We start from the raw sequence: 16,193 nt of genomic DNA on the forward strand, positions 1-16,193 counted from the left end.
TGAAACACCAGCACCTGCAACAGCATCAAGATGTGCCCGTTGCAGTTAATGTACTCTGCATCAAGGTGATCAGGTGTCAAGATAGATAGAAAACACATCCCTATGGCTCACTGTAGTTAGGGAACCCCACTGCAGCAAAACCATTCATCTTGTCCTTCACATTCCCAAGAGTCACTGTCCTTTGTAACAGAAGGGTATTGATTGCCTTGGCTACCTGGATCACAGCATCTTCTCCTGTAGATTTACCCAATCCAAACTGATTATCTACTGACTGGTAGCTGTCTGGCAGTGCAAGCTTTCACAGGGCTATTGCCATTCACTTCTCACTTGTCAGAGAAGGTCTGATTCTGGTGTTGCTGTGCTTCAGTGTGGGGAAAAGCAAATCTCAAAGTTCCACACAAGGGACCTTACACATGAAAAAGTTTTGTAGCCACTGTTGAATGTCCCATAGCTGCATAACTACGTGGGATCTCACCAGTCTATGATTGTTGCATAGGACCATAACCAGCATTCCACTGTTTGAACAAGACTGAGAGCACCTCAAAAGTTCAATCCAGTGTCTCATATATGTCTATGTCCTCCTCACGTTCTTCCTTGCTCCAGCAGCTACTGCCTAAATTCTGCACTTACTGAAGCATTGTGCATGAGGTGTTCATAATACTTGCCACAACAGTCTGAAGCTGAATGTTGTCTGTGCTAGCCTTGCTATGGTATCTGCATGGATAGCGGAAAAAGGGGCAAAAACATTTGCCACTACTTTCAAGTGGGAGTGGGAGGAGGTAAGTGTACTATGTGAGGGTGATGACACATACCCAGACATACCTCCTGCACTGTTTTTCCCCTGGCAGGGAGCAGCAACATAACCCAGAATGCAAGGGGGCAGCACTAACTGTGTGATAGGTACTCGCAGTACATTGCTGTAAAAATCAAAGTTGTCCATCCTAATGTGGGCACACTCCATCGAACTCATGCACACAGTGGAGACGTGCACCTTTGACTTTACAAAAATCAGGTGCTAAAAGCACCAACCTTCATAAATTCAACCTAATCTCCTAGTATAGAGACATGTCCATAGATATATGTCCTGTCAAACAACGAGTAAAACAAGAAGTAGCTTTGACTGCAAGTGCATACTTGATGCTAATAAGTGTTGTGGGTGTGGAAGAGGAATAGATTTAGCTTAGAATTATGAGGGAAGATGATTTTATATTGAATTGACATTTCAGTAGTTAAAAGCAACTTATATACCTTAGAATTTTTGGATTGAACTGTTGATAGAAAGTATTTCATTTATATAAATCTTGACTGGCAACTTGACAAAGACCTGTACATAGAACCAAACTTACTTCCACAAAATAAACAAAAATTTGACCACATGATGGGGGGGCGGAAAACTGTACTCTTCAGTTAATAGAATTTGATCAATGACTTCAATAAATTTAGAATCCTATGACAAGCCAGTTTACTTAAACCTTGCAACCACTATCTATCAAACTGACCCAGCATTTTTCAGGTATTTGAGTGAAGTACAGTTCCCTCGCTCTACCCCTGCTAGGCCGGGAAAAAAGCTGCAGGAGTGGGGTGGGAGATGGGCGGGGCTTTGTGCCCTAGACCAGCGGTGGGATGGGTTGGGGCTGCAGCTTTTTTCCCCAGACTTGGCACAGCAGCAGTGTGGGTGGTTTGAGCCAGGGCTGCAGCTCTTTATTCTTGGCCCCAGCATGAGCTGGGGTGGGGTGGCCAAGGCCAGGGTTTGTGACTGCAGCATCTCTGGAGGGAGGGGGATGTTAACTGTATGAGGGACTTGTAGGGGGGGACAGTGGGGCTCCCCCATATTGTGCTGCGGCCACGTGTTGGGGGAGGGGGTTGGGACAGAGGGGCACTTAACTCTACTGGCAGAATGGCCACTGTTTTTCCTGCTGCAGCTGCCTCCAATGGTCATGCTGCAGAATGGCTGTTCTCTGTACTTGCTGCCCCCAGTAGTGTGTCTGAAGTATGTTGTCCCTCCTATCGGTACCTCTCCCTGCCCATGTTCTGAGAAATCCTGGGATTTCAGGCCTTTCCCACCTGCAAGGAATAACCAAACTCTGAACTTGGTTTAAGTTAGAGGAATGTGAAGCTGCACACTAAATTTTGTGATTGTAGCTCTTATAATTTACGAGGAGTTCTTGAACAAACAGACCACAGACAGACTCTAAAACAGACCACAGACAGACTCAGTCCTGGGACCGATCCTGTTCAACTTGTTCATCAATGATCTAGAAAATGAGGTAAGCAGTGAGGTGGCAAAGTTTGCAGATGACACCAAGTTGTTCAGGACAGTCAAAAGCAAAAGGGATTGTGAAGAACTACAAAAAGATCTCAGCAAACTGAGTGATTGGGCAGCAAAATGGCAAATGAAATTTAATGTGGGTAAGTGTAAGGTAATGCATGTTGGAAAAAATAACCCAAATTACACGTACTACATGATGGGGTCAAATTTAGCTACGACAGATCAGGAAAGGGATCTTGGAGTTATAGTGGATAGTTCTCTGAAGACATCCACGCAGTGTGCAGCGGCAGTTAGTAAGGCAAATAGGATGTTAGGAATTATTAAAAAAGGGATCGATAATAAGACAAAAGATATCATACTTCCCCTATATAAAACTATGGTACGCCCACATCTCGAGTACTGCGTGCAGATGTGGTCTCCTCACCTCAAAAAAGATATATTGGCATTAGAAAAGGTTCAGAAAAGGGCGACTAAGATGATTAGGGGCTTGGAAAGGGTCCCATATGGGGAGAGGCTAGAGAGACTGGGACTTTTCAGTTTGGAAAAGAGGCGATTGAGGGGCGATATGATAGAGGTATATAAAATCATGAATGGTGTGGAGAAGGTGAATATAGAAAAATTATTTACCTTTTCCCATAATACAAGAACTAGGGGACACCAAATGAAATTGATGGGTAGTAGGTTCAAAACTAATAAAAGGAAATTTTTCTTCACACAGCGCACAGTCAACCTGTGGAACTCCTTGCCCGAGGAGGCTGTGAAGGCCAGGACTCTATTAGGGTTTAAAAAAGAGCTTGATAAATTTTTGCAGGTCAGGTCCATAAATGGCTATTAGCCAGGGATAAAGTATGGTGCCCTAGCCTTCATAACAAGGGCAGGAGATGGATGGCAGGAGATAAATCACTTGTCTTCTGTTCTCCTTCTCTGGGGCACCTGGCATTGGCCACCGTCGGCAGATGGGATGCTGGGCTTGATGGACCTTTGGTCTGACCCAGTATGGCCATTCTTATGTTCTTATGTTCTTATATATAGTAGATGATTTGCTTTCTGTAAAGCTTTTAAATTTCTATTCTGATAACATAAAATCTTCCAATATGCCTACTGGAGATTACAAAGTTTGCAGGCTTCATGGCAAACCCCTGATTTGAATAGGTAACTACATTCCCCTGTCTTCTGGTGGAAGGCTGCTAATCAGAGTTAAAATATGGGCCTGAGGAACAACATATTTCCCCAAAAAGGGACAACCACCACTGGTCCTGTCCTTTTTACCTGCAAAGAGGTCTTTGTAAGTGGCTGAAGAGAAGCTAGATTAATCGCCAATATGCAACTCTTTCTGGATTCCAGTGAAACCTACATCCCAAGTCTAGAGAGGAGGCAACTGAGATTAAAACTACATGTGAGATGAGCTTCCAATACTGCCCCATTTCACAACACTATAGTTGAGGCAGAGGAACAAGAGTAAAGGAGCTTCTGATCCCATTCCCTGCCTCAGTACTCACAGGAAGAATGGTGATTTTTTTAAAGGGGAGTAACAAGAATAAAATGCTTGGGATGGTAGAGAGGATGAAATATCTTGCAGGAGGGGGCTGAAAACTGAAATGTTAGAGGACAAATGAAGCAAAAAACAATAAAGAAAAGGAACGGATAAATTGTTGCAGGGAGGACAGGTACTGGCAAATGATCAGCACTGATTAGCTGGACAAACTGCTACTGATCCAACACTCAACAAATCAATGATAAAATTAATGCATGTTTAATTAATTAACAAACATTATTTAATATCTTGTGTTTTGCATTGTATCTGCTCATATAGTCTCACAATATTTAATGCTCCACTGTAGTCTTGCTAGAGTGTATGCTAATAGGTGTTGTGGGTGTGGAAGAGGAATAGATTTAGCTTGCAGCTTCTAATAAAATATGCCGTCCCAACTCTGCCTAAAATAAGAGATTAGACTTTCTGCAGTGGTTAGAACAAAAATATAGTAATGAGAAACATTCATTTTTATTCTTAGCTAATAGGGGTCTATCATCATGCAGAACATTTTTCTTGAGTGCTTAGAGAAGCAAAACATGTTATAAACTAGCACCCAATGAAACTACCCAATTACTTTACATTAAATAAAAAATGTGAAAATTTTAAGAGAGGAGTTCTTGAACAAATATTGTGTTTCCTCACCCTGTTTCAAGATGAAAGGGACCTCAGGAAGTCATTGAGTCCAGTCCCCTGTCCTCTTGGCAGGTCCAACCACCATCCCTTTTTTTTAAAAATCCATTTGCCCCAGGTTGCTAAATGGCCCTGTCAAGGATTGAACTCACAACCCTGAGTTCAGCAGGCTAATGCTGAAACCACTAAGCTCTCACTCCCTCTAAGTGGGAGCTCCCTCATACGGTATGATCTGTAATCTGGCACAATTTTAGCTAGCAGGATGACCACTTATCCTGGGTGTGGCCAAGTTTCCTGTGGTCCCATAAATGTTGTTTCCAGCCACCAGTCCTGGCTCTCAATGCTCTGTGCTGTTATTCACCTGCAATTTATCCCAAAATGTCTTGAGAGAGCCCAGTAAGCAGTGGAAGAGTTGGTAATTTGTTAGACAATATTGACCTCCCATGGTCCAACAAATTCTCTGATCTGGCACTGGTCAGGTCCCGAGGGTGCTGAATGAGAGGTTCAAACTGTACTGTATAAAGTGAATAGACTTTGTGTACCTTGGTTTTAATCTTGTCTATTTCCTTTTGCAAATGTAGTTTGTCTTCTTCCAGGTCATTGCGATAACGTGTTGTAACCTCTAGTGACGCTTCTGACATTGATTGCTTTTTAAGAGCATCGGCAAGTTCTTGCTGAAGTTGTCTTACTGTACCCTAAACAAATATTGTCAAGATCGTATTAATAATGATTACAAAAACACAGTATGAAGAGCAGTAATCAGGATTTAAATATATTATTTGATTTTTAAGGTTATATATTTCAAATGCTCCACCCAGAACAGCTTCAAATGGTAAACAACCATGTCTGTCTGTAATGCACCTAAATAGCTTCAGAGTCCCTCCTTCCTGACCACTGTCAATCCTAGGCAGTTGTACAACTGGTGCAAATGAATGCATATTGCCATTTTTAGGGAAGTTAAATATATAAACTATTTAGGATGTGTGCTATCTTCTGCAGATGGTCATTTAAAACGCATGGGTTCTGGTCATTTCAGTGTTGTAAGAAATGATGTAAGAGAGTTTTCACTGTGAAGTCTGGCTTTGTTTTGTATTTGTTAAGATATACCAGAATAGAGGTTACTGAATTCAAGCATAAAAGACACAGGCTTAGTGCATAGTTGGGATATTTAGCACTTAAACGTCTTTTTGTAAACAAAAACAAATCTTTATTGTATTCCTTACCAGGCCACAGAGACTGCTTGGAATACTTTTGAACAATTAAGAACTTTATAGACTAACCAATTTTTGGAGCATAAGCTTTTGTGGGTCTTTGTCTACGAAAGCTTATGCTCAAAAAAAATCTGTTAGTCTAGAAGGTGCCACAGGACTGCTCATTGTTTTTACAGATACAGACTAACATGGTTACCCTCTGATACTTTGAAAAATTAGTGACCCCGCTGGTTATCAAAAAAAAAAAAAAGTTACTGCTTCACATTCACCACCTCTCTACCATGCTTTTCTCAGGCTATTGCCACATGCCTTTTCGAGGGGGCCAATGAGCCACTTCAGCAGATGCTAATGAGGTGCTACCATGAATATGCAGCGCCTCATTAGCATAATGTCAGCTGCATGCACTTCAGAAGTGCCACTTTCAAAATGCATGCCACCCGTGTAGTCAGGGGCCTTTCAAAATGACCCCCCTAATTTTGAAAGCCTCTTCTGCCCAAAACCAAATAAGAAGGGGCTTGTGAAATCCAGGAGGGGAAGGTCGTTTGGAAAGGTCTCCAGCTACATGGGTGGCGTGCATTCCAAAAAGCGGCACTTTTGAGCCATGCCTGGCTGCCATTATGCTAATGAGGTGCTGCATATTCATGGCAGTGACTCATTAGCATCTGCCGAATTGGCTCATTAGCATTCCTCCTCCAAAAAAAGTGGGTTGTGTGGACACAACCTCAGGGTTTCCCAGTCCACTAAAGAAAAAAGACCCACATTTTTAAATTCTCTTGAGGTTTCCATGAAGAAGTGTGTATCATATCAAAATCTTGTGACTTGCCAACAGCATATCTTAGAATAATACAGCCCTGGTATATTGTACTTAAAATCTGGGTAGCTCAGGTTATTCTTAGCATTGCCTGATCGAATCATTAATTTTAACTTACTATTAAAGACCTAGAATAAAGACTCCAGGATCAAGTGGCCATCAGCCCGGCTAAAATTCTCTTTTTTTTTTTTCCTTTGACATAACCTTGACAAAATAGTCATTAGGTAGGACTTAGCACCATAACATATCTGACCTTCTCAGAATTTCTGGAATCCTAATACATAATGGTAAAAGCAATTTCAGACTATCAGTAACTTCCTAGCAGCAGAAAACCAAAGGCAGAGATCTACTTAAAAATTGCTGGCATTCAGTGTTTATTTTCAAAAAGGTAGGAAACAGGGCAAAATGCCTGAAAGAGCTTTGCCAATTCCAAAATCACTAACCTGAACATTTTGTACGTAACTTTCTCAAACGTAGCACATAAAGACTACAAGAGAAAGAGACTGAAGGAAAAGAGAGTTTCTTCCAGGCTTGGTTTGTTTACTTTAGGTGTAGTCAGGCCCACTGACAGAATGTGGTGGTGGGGCGGGGGGAACGGACACACATTCCTTTGGGCCCAGCATTTCAAAGGGGCCCAGAGCTCCAGCTGTCGCTGCTCTTACTTTGTCAGAAGCTGTAGTTGGAAATTCGGCCCTCTTTGCAACACTGCAGCAGTGCTGCTCATGGTTGTAAGGGAGTAGTGGCAGGATCCAGAGCCATGATCCGGGCAGCACTGAAGGCTGACTGCCCTTCGTCCTGCCCCTTCCGCGGTATGGAATTGGGCCTCCCTCCCATCTTTCCCCAGTGCCCACAGCAACTGTAGGTGCCCCTGTGTGTAGTTCATCCCACTTTGGATAGCCAGCACATGGACTATGCATCACTTAAATTTCAATTCTGAGTGCTTAAATGGGATCTCAGAGGTACATAGATTCATGCTGGCCTCGGCACAGAATTGATTTTCGATCTTGTGCATTTGCAGACACTTTGGCTTTAGTTAGTTTTAGCAGTTTTCCTGTTTGGTTAGTTTGTTTTTTGCGCAAAAAGAGCAAAAACTTACTTGTATCTCACCAAAAATTACAACACCCCCGCCCCCCAAAAAAAACCCAGTAGGGGTAGCTTGAAGCAATTGTAGTATGTGTAACAAACTCTTTTATGAAAGTGACTTGATTTCACATTGCCAGCGTAACTTCCCCTATCCATCCAATTCTCTCTCACCAATTATCTACCTTTCCCAATGATCCTCAACTGATTTCCACCCATGCCTGAATCTTGTTTATGCACTCTTGTGTTCAGCCTCCCTTTCTTAATCTGTGGTTTCTCTTATTTTTCCAATTTTCTTCTCTGCCTTATTGCCCCATCTTTTCCTCTAATCTTTTTGCCTCTGTGGTTTCCATGACACTCCAGTCTAGTGCTATCTGAAAGTCCTTGAGTTGTTTGGAAAGCTTTACTTTGCATTCCACAATGCAAAAATACCACTATGCAAAAACACTGAAAGAAAACCACACTTGTAGTCAAAATGGTTCATCCTTGAATTGTCTGAATTCTGATGTCATTGCTTGAATCTTCTGAGCAGAACAAAGAAGTAATGGAAAGTAGAGATGGGTTTATTTGCCACAATCTAGTACTTTTCTAGAAAAAAAAATAGGTAATGGCATTCCCCCATAGCACATTATTCAATTATTTTTTCCCTGTGGTATATTGCAACATTTTACAAAAGTAAATTTTAAGCTTTGTTATGGGACTTTAACAGTGATGGTAAAACTCAAATAACTGTTTGAAAATTTTGCACTTACCTCTCTTTCTAGTTTCTCTGTTTCATATTTAAAGACTTGCTCCCTTAAATTATTACATTTTGTAATTAATTCCTTATTTCTCTCCTCCATCACATGAACTTGCTTTTCAGTATCAGCTCTAAGTTTACTGAATATATCACTAAATTTGTCTTGGACATCACTCACTACTTTTTCTTTGATGATCCCTTTGTTTTGCGTATCTTCTAGTTGCTGCCGGAGTAAGACATTTTCACTTTGAAGCTGCGCCAATCGTTCTTGCATAGATTCCTGTTTTACAATGTATTTGCTTATTTGATCCTTCTCAATTTGTCGAGCATGTTCATGTTCCTTTGCCTGACATTGTGCATGATTAAGTTCTCTTTGAGTAGCTTCTAAAAGCAAAGTTTTTTCTCTCAGTGTGTGTGTTACATGGTAAAGTTCATTTTCTAGACTGTTAGCTTTAGTTTCAAACTTACTGAGCTGTTGAGACAAGCTATTGTTGGTGTCTCGCAAACTGGACAGGTCATGATTGAATTTGTCTTGCAAACGAAGCCACTCATCCCGCTCTCTTTGTAGCGTTCGTTCCACGTCATTTTTTGATTTACGACAGCATTCAAGTTCTTGAACAGCAGAATTCAAACGGGAACGGAATGATTCCATCTCTGTTTCCAACCTTTCTTTATTTTCTTTTGCATGTTCTATTTTGGAAGTTAGCATTGTAGATTCTGTCTTTAATACATTCAGCTGTCCATTGTATTGTAAAACTGTTTGTGTCAAAGCTTCCTCATTCAGTTTTAGCTCTTTCTTAAGATCTTCATTTTTTTCTTTCAAGACCTCATTTTCGTCTAAATATTTGGTTTCTTCCTCCTGGTGCCGAATTCTTATTTGATCAAGCTCTAGTCTTAGTATAGCAATTTCATCCTGCAGTATCTGATTTTTGTGTAACAGATCTTTCTCTCTGTCATGATCATTAGGTACCTGAGTAACGCAGAACATATAAACACAGAGGTGAGAAGGAAGCAGAGAAACAAATTAAATTTTATAAACTGAGAACATGCACATTGATGTTTTCTAATGATCAAGTTTGAGTTAATTAAAATAGCATTATAAACTACAGTCTAATTGGCTGAAAAGGATCCGAACTGGTTATCTTTCAGTGAATGAATTCATTGCAACTATAAGATACCATTCAGCAACCAAATAAGTATAGTATAATATAATATAATATAAATCAAGACTGTACACATTTTACATCTAAATCCTTTAAAATATATGAGTGTTACTGAGCACAGGTACACTGAGGTGTACATGGAGGTATTTTTATATTATTTTAAAAAACATGGTTTAGGCTTATAATCTCAGTTGCAGACTCAGCAACAGAATCTAGATCTCCTGATTCACTGTGTTCTAACTTCCCTATTTATTATCTCCTTTTATGACTTCTATTTAAATATCTATCCTATATATTTTAACTTGATTGTTGTGGCACTAAAGTGTGGCTTGCCCACGTATCCTCCACGTTTCATTCCTGTTTTTCCCCCCATACACTGATTAAGTACTTACTCCTTCAGTCATCCAAAGAGCTTATTGTACTCAGGTAATCAAATAGGCAAGTGGTTTTCAACTAGTGTGCTGTGGCACCCTGGTCTACTGTGAGAACTAAGTGTGCCACGAAATTTCATCATTTTCCCCTTGCTGGGGCTCCTTGCAGAACTACTGCGAGGGAAAATGCCAACCTCATAGGCAGGTCTTGTTTGCACCGGGAGGCAGCCGAAATGTTGCTTCCCAGCCCAAACAAGATGGCGGGGAGCTTGCCCCACTCCCTGCTGTGGCAAGCGGGAAGGAAGGAGAGCAGGAGCCTGTTGGAGATGGGACACAGTTTAAATGCCACATCCTGGCTCCAATGAGCTGGTGGAAAAGGGAGCCTGCTTTCAGTGGTTACTTGTTTACTCAACATCCCTAGCATAGCGTTGAGCAGATTTTTCAAAATGTGTCTCTGCTTGCAGTCTATGATGGTGTATGCTGTGATGGATCTGAAACATTAATACATTTGATCCTTGTCTAGCTTGCTGTATGCACTACTGTGTTGCAAACCTCTCTAATAAGACCGTAACTACAGTAAACATAAGTAAACATGATGTTCATGAGCAATCAATTCAGCTGAAAAAAGGGATGTGTCCTGGAATTGTTTGTCTCATTGAAGAGTGCCATGTTACTGAAAAGGTTGGGAACCACTGAAACAGTATGCGTATGTAATTTCTTTTCCTTTGGAGTGGGCTATTCCTATCCACTTTATTAAGAATTTTTGATAGAGTGGAGAGGAACAAGTATAACCTAAAGTTGTAATGCTATCATCAAACAGCTTCTCACTGTGCCAGCTTCAGGCATGTTAAATGTAATCACATTACTTTGCAGATGTTACAAACCTCAAAAGTTTACAAATAAATAGCTTTTAGCCTTTCACTATCACTAGTAAGGAACTCAAATGGGGACTTTGTTAACTAGTATATGATAGATACTACTTGACCCACAAAAGGACCCAGAACAATCTCCCTCATTTTCTTCGGCGCTACACCCACTAGCAGGAGTTAAAAAGAATTAAAAAAAAAAATTAAGAGTATTGTCAGAAAAATAAGCAGATGACTGAAGTTGAGCAAGTATCATTATTAATATCGCAAATTTTCTGAGGGTGTGTCTACACTAGGAACTAACCTTGAAGTTAGGCACTACTTCCAAGTAGCCAGAAGAGAGTTTACATACATTTTCCTTTACTTCAAAGTTAACTTTGAAGTAGGGGGCCCAGCTTCAAAATCCTTCCTCCATTCTGGGAATGGAGTAGTGCCCTACTTCAAAATTTAACTTTAAAGTAGGGTGTGTGTAGATGCTCAGCTTCGAAGTTGCTTACTTCGAAGTTGTACTTTGAAGTAAGCAACTTCGAAGTTATTTTTGTAGTGTATATGCAGCCTAGGAGTATTTGATGTATATTGCCCATTATAGCACATCAATTTTACTTCTGGAAGTGAAGCAAACAAATTATTACTTTCATATATTGTAAATATTCTGGAAGTGGCTTGCATTTTAAGTCAACACAATTAGCAAAATATCCTTTGTTTACACTTAATAATGAACACTGTAATTTTCCTTGAACTGGACGGAACACTTCTTACTTCTGAACTCTTAGCTACAGTTATTTTATTTTCTTCTATTTCTTTCTGTCTCCAAAGGTGGTTGTTCAAAATACCCTCTTGCAATGCTCTGGCACTCTGTTCTTGAGAGAGCTGTCTCTGGATTTCATTATGTTCTTCTTCAACCTAAAACAAACACATTTTAAATATTTTAATATTGGAAAAATACACTAGACACAATACTTGTCCATTTCATCATGGCTTCCTAACCCATAGAAGAAGAGGTTCTGTACATGTGCCTAAAGAACATCTCTTTCAGATATATCTCTTTCCTTAGGATGTATATGTGATGGAAGTCTATCTTGCAAAGGCAGAGTTTAATATGGCCTTTAATTGATCTACTGACTTTAACAATAATCTGGAAAGAACTTCCAATAATTAGAGAGGTAGCCATGTTAGTCTGTAGCTTTGAGAACAACAAGAAGTCTTGTGGCACCTTATAGACTAACAGATATTTTGGAGCATAAGCTTTTGTGGGCAAAGACCTGCTTCATCAGATGCTTCAGTCAGTCTTTGCCCACAAAAGCTTATGCCCCAAAATATCTGTTAGTCTCTAAGGTGCCACAAGACTTCTTGCTGTTCTCCAATAATTAGATAACCCCAGAGAATAAGAAACAATTGTAATATTTTTTTTCTTTCAAAGATGAAATTAGTCACAAGAAAACATCACTCTAAACGTTAAAAAACTTGTCCCAAATTGTGGGTTTACAGCTGCAAATACTATCTAAACTCCAAACTGCCACAAAAATATACAAATAATTGCAATCTTGGAGCCTTAACTGAGGTTGCTCATATCACTGCCCAGTAATGTAGACCCAAATTTAGTTAAGATATTAAACTGTACAAATTTATACCATCTTACATGAACTGGACTTAGGATGTGTGCTTAAACTGAAGCACATAATTAACAATAGGACTTAAGTACTTTGCTGAAATGGGACTGATATAGTTGCGGTCAATCCAAAACTTTATCCAACTGTTGTAGAAACAGTTCAGTGTATCTGTACTAACCATGCTTGCTGGTATCCTGAAGTGTAATATTTTTCAACACCACCATGAAATCCATTCTAGACCCTTTCAGGTACCCTTTGTATATCTTTCACACAGTTCTTGGTATAGCTTACAGAAGCAATTGATTCTGAGAGATTTCAAAATACTGATGATGCAATGCGGCAAAGGATGATCAACTGAACCATTTTATTCTGAACCATATTAGTTCCATCCACATTTTCACTAACCTTTTAAAAGTTGAAATTGTTCATGCTATTCCTACTGAAAGCAAATCTAATCCACATGGTAGTTACCAAAACAAAACAAAAAACAATTTGGGTCTCATATGTGTAAGAATAGGATGTGTTCTGCGAATGTGGCAGAAGGACCACATTGTTCTTAGCAGAAGTTTCTCTAGAAAAGGCAAAGACCCCAGAATCACAATGGGGAATTACTATTATGTTTTGAGGATAAATTGGTATATAAGATGAATTTAAGAATGTTGAATGATAAAGAACCCTTAATGTGTTAAATGCTTGTCAATATTGAAGGTTGTAAGTGTATCAAACCTAGTGAGATTATGTGGATACAGCTGATTCTTACACACTGTGTACATACGACTTTTTAAACAGCTGAATGATATTTGAGATAGTCAAGGAGGCACTGATTTTATAAAGTAAAGACCATGCTTTCTATAATAAAGCAGTGGGTATCAATCATCTGTCAGAAATAGAGACCCTGAATTTGTAGCTTTATCTTTTGCATTAAAAATTGTAAAACTTAAGTGAAGAAATGTATGATCTTTCTAACATAAAGTGGTATTCTTAAAACTCTGTAATAGTCTTCTTAAGATGAACTAGTTCAGACAATTTTAGATCATTTAGGATACTATAGCAGCAAAAGCAGTCCCTTCTCATGAATACATTACTTTGTCTGGAAAAGTAATTTGGTACTGAAAATGTAAGGTAGCTACAAGTGAACAACTGATCACCAAGTATTAAATAAGGATACATTACTTTTCCAGTTTGGTACTGAATAAAGAATAATTTTGCTGGAATGGACACTCCGGTTCCATTTTAAAAGTTTAAATAGCCAAAACCCAGCAAAGATACAAATGTTACGTCTGCATCCATACACAATCCACAAATGTGGTCTGTCGACATAAAGTGGTTAGTGACAGATTTGGAGGGCTCTATTAATAACATAATCAGTTCTCATAGCTAGGACATCAGCAAGAGAGACAATTCTTACCATTTGTCGAACAGAATTCACAAGGACTTTTATTTCCTGAGGTGTTTTCCTCTGGAACCCCAGGTTTAAAGTAGGTGAAGGAAAATTAATCCTTCTAGGTGAGTTCTCTTTCACAGGAGGAATAGAAAATGACAGAAGAGGGGAAGGAAATCTGCTTTCCTGTCTGCTGGATACATGTGCTTTGCACAAAGGAGCAGAGGCAACAGAGCCTTTAAGAGGAGGACTAGAGAAAGAGGAGACGGGCTCCTGATAAGGCTGAATAACTTTCTTCATTGTATTAATTTTAGATCTGGCAGGCAATCTGATACCATCCACACAGAAAAAAAGTCAAAAGGAAATTTTTGAGCCCTCTAAACTCTGAGAATATCCATTTTCTAGCAACACAATAGCAGGCTGAACAAATATTTCTTGAATCCACATTTTTTCAGCTAATTAAAGGTATTTTATTCCAAATTCCCATGCAAAATATTAAGCTGGAGATAATGGGATTCCAGGAAAAAAATTATAAAGAAAAGATCAGGAGAAATTGACAGAGTGTCCTGGAGTGAGATCAAAACCTTTTCTTGATTTCTTTATGTTTATTTATAAATTCTACCTCTCATACTGACTTGGTCAGAGAGGGGTGAAAAATAGGCTATTTAGCAATTTTTAAAACTGAACTCAAAAAGGCAAATATGGAAAAACTGAAAATATAAGCAGTAAATTAACAGTGCTGTTCTATTTAATTTTACAAAAATAAAAATCTGGAAATACTATGAATAATGATACATCCATATCTGCACCTGCCTCTCTTGCTGTGTTCATCTGACATCACAAAACACTAGATCTTTGTTTACATGACTAATTATGATGTCACTAAAATATGTCTCCATGACTGCCTATCTTTATAAGGCAACTTCTTATTTGTTCTCCATTACGAGGTTAAAAAGAAACATGATACACATGTATTATTCCTCGAAATTCAAGGAAGCAGGATGAAATATTTTTGTCAAGAACCTAAACAAGTCAATAGGCAGATATTTATCTTCTTCACTTCAGATGAGAAGACTCTAAGACCATGGTGTCCAATATGGTTTCCACTCACCACACATGGCAAATAGGAGTCTGCATTGTGGCGAACAGGTCTCTTGGAGTGTGGTGCTGGGCTGCAGCCTGAGCCCCTACCACACAGTCCCCACCGTAGCAAGGTACCAGGGCTGGAGCCTGACCCCCCCACCACAGGAGCATGGGGCTGGAGCCCGAGCCCCTACTGCAGGGCACCTGTCAGAGCACAGGGCCAGAGCCCAAACCCCTGTCAAAGGACTCCCCCAGAGCATGGAGCCAGGGCCAGAGCCTGAGCCAGTGATGTGGGCCCCCTGCCAGAGTGCGACATTGGGGCTGGAGTCTGAGCCTCTGCTGTGGGGTCCCTGCCAGAGTGTGGCACTGAGGCCGGAGGGCGAGCCCCTGCCACAGGGCCCCCGTCCAGGGGTGGGACCTGAGCCTTTGCCACAGAGCCCCTGCTGGAACACTGGGCTGGAGACCAAGCCTGTGCCACGGGGCCCTGATGGAGCGTTAGGCCAGGGCTGGAGCCCCCTGCAGTGGATGCTCCACCAGTAATGGGGGAAGCAGGGCAGAGGGGTGGGAAAGCCCAGGCAGGAGGCCTAGGTGCCTGAGAAAGATTGCTGGCCCCTGGGCTAGGGGGCATCTGGCTCTGGGGGAGGGGAAAAAGGCATTTTTTTAGAGGGAGGAAGTGGGTGGTGGTGGTGAATGTGGCAAATAGGGAAAGATGACACCCCAAGTGTGGTGATCTTTGAACTCCTATTGGACACCACTGCTCTAAGAAGTTCATAAAGCATGTCACCCCCACATAGCCACATTTTTAACCTGGCTTAGTGCCACATTTTCAATAGCACCTGGAAAGCAGTGACCATTAGGGATCTGAATAAGCCTCCCCTTTGGCTGTGTCTACACCTGCATTCCTCTTTTGAAAGAGCTATGCAAATGAGGGAAATCAAAAATACAAATGGGTGCAGATTTGCGTATCTGGAACCTCATTAGCATACTATTATTTCAAAATAGCTTCTTTCGAAAGAAGAAAACCAGTGTAAAGACTGCTCTTCCGAAAGTAAACCCCATCTTCGAAAGAATCCTTCTTCCCATTAAAAAAGCAAAGAAGGATTCTTTTGAAGATGGGGTTTACTTTCAAAAGAGCAGTCTCTACACTGGTTTTCTTCTTTAGAAAAAGAAGCTATTTCAAAATAAGAATATGCAAATGAGATGCCAAATACGCAAATCTGCACGTCATTTGCATTTTCAATTTCCCTAATTTACATACCTCTTTCAAAAGAGGAATGCAAGTGTAGACACAGCCATAGATCCTGAAGGTTGTCAGATTACAGATACTGAAAGGTGCAGGGACTACAGACTCTTTAATGACTTTATGCAGCAAATAATATGACCAATATGACAAAAAAAAAAAAAAAGCATAGGGCGGATCTGTAGAAGCAGGGTGTTTTCAAAAT

At 40.3% G+C, this 16,193-nt stretch overlaps 1 protein-coding gene across 8 annotated transcripts in view; it reads right to left on the reverse strand.

Annotated features, from left to right (window-relative positions):
• ANKRD26 (ankyrin repeat domain containing 26) overlaps positions 1–16,193 on the reverse strand; it is a 161,797-nt gene that overhangs the window by 55,021 nt on the left and 90,583 nt on the right. For all 8 annotated transcript variants that reach the window (XM_075015007.1, XM_075014997.1, XM_075015014.1 and 5 more), the window contains 3 exons: positions 11,434–11,577; positions 8,288–9,244; positions 4,976–5,128 (listed from right to left, as the gene is read on the reverse strand). In XM_075015007.1, coding sequence (XP_074871108.1) covers positions 4,976–5,128; positions 8,288–9,244; positions 11,434–11,577 — 1,254 coding nt within the window. The remainder of the gene's footprint in view (positions 1–4,975; positions 5,129–8,287; positions 9,245–11,433; positions 11,578–16,193) is intronic.

This window comes from Carettochelys insculpta, chromosome 1 (genome assembly GCF_033958435.1).
Source record: "Carettochelys insculpta isolate YL-2023 chromosome 1, ASM3395843v1, whole genome shotgun sequence".
NCBI lineage: Eukaryota > Metazoa > Chordata > Testudines > Carettochelyidae > Carettochelys > Carettochelys insculpta.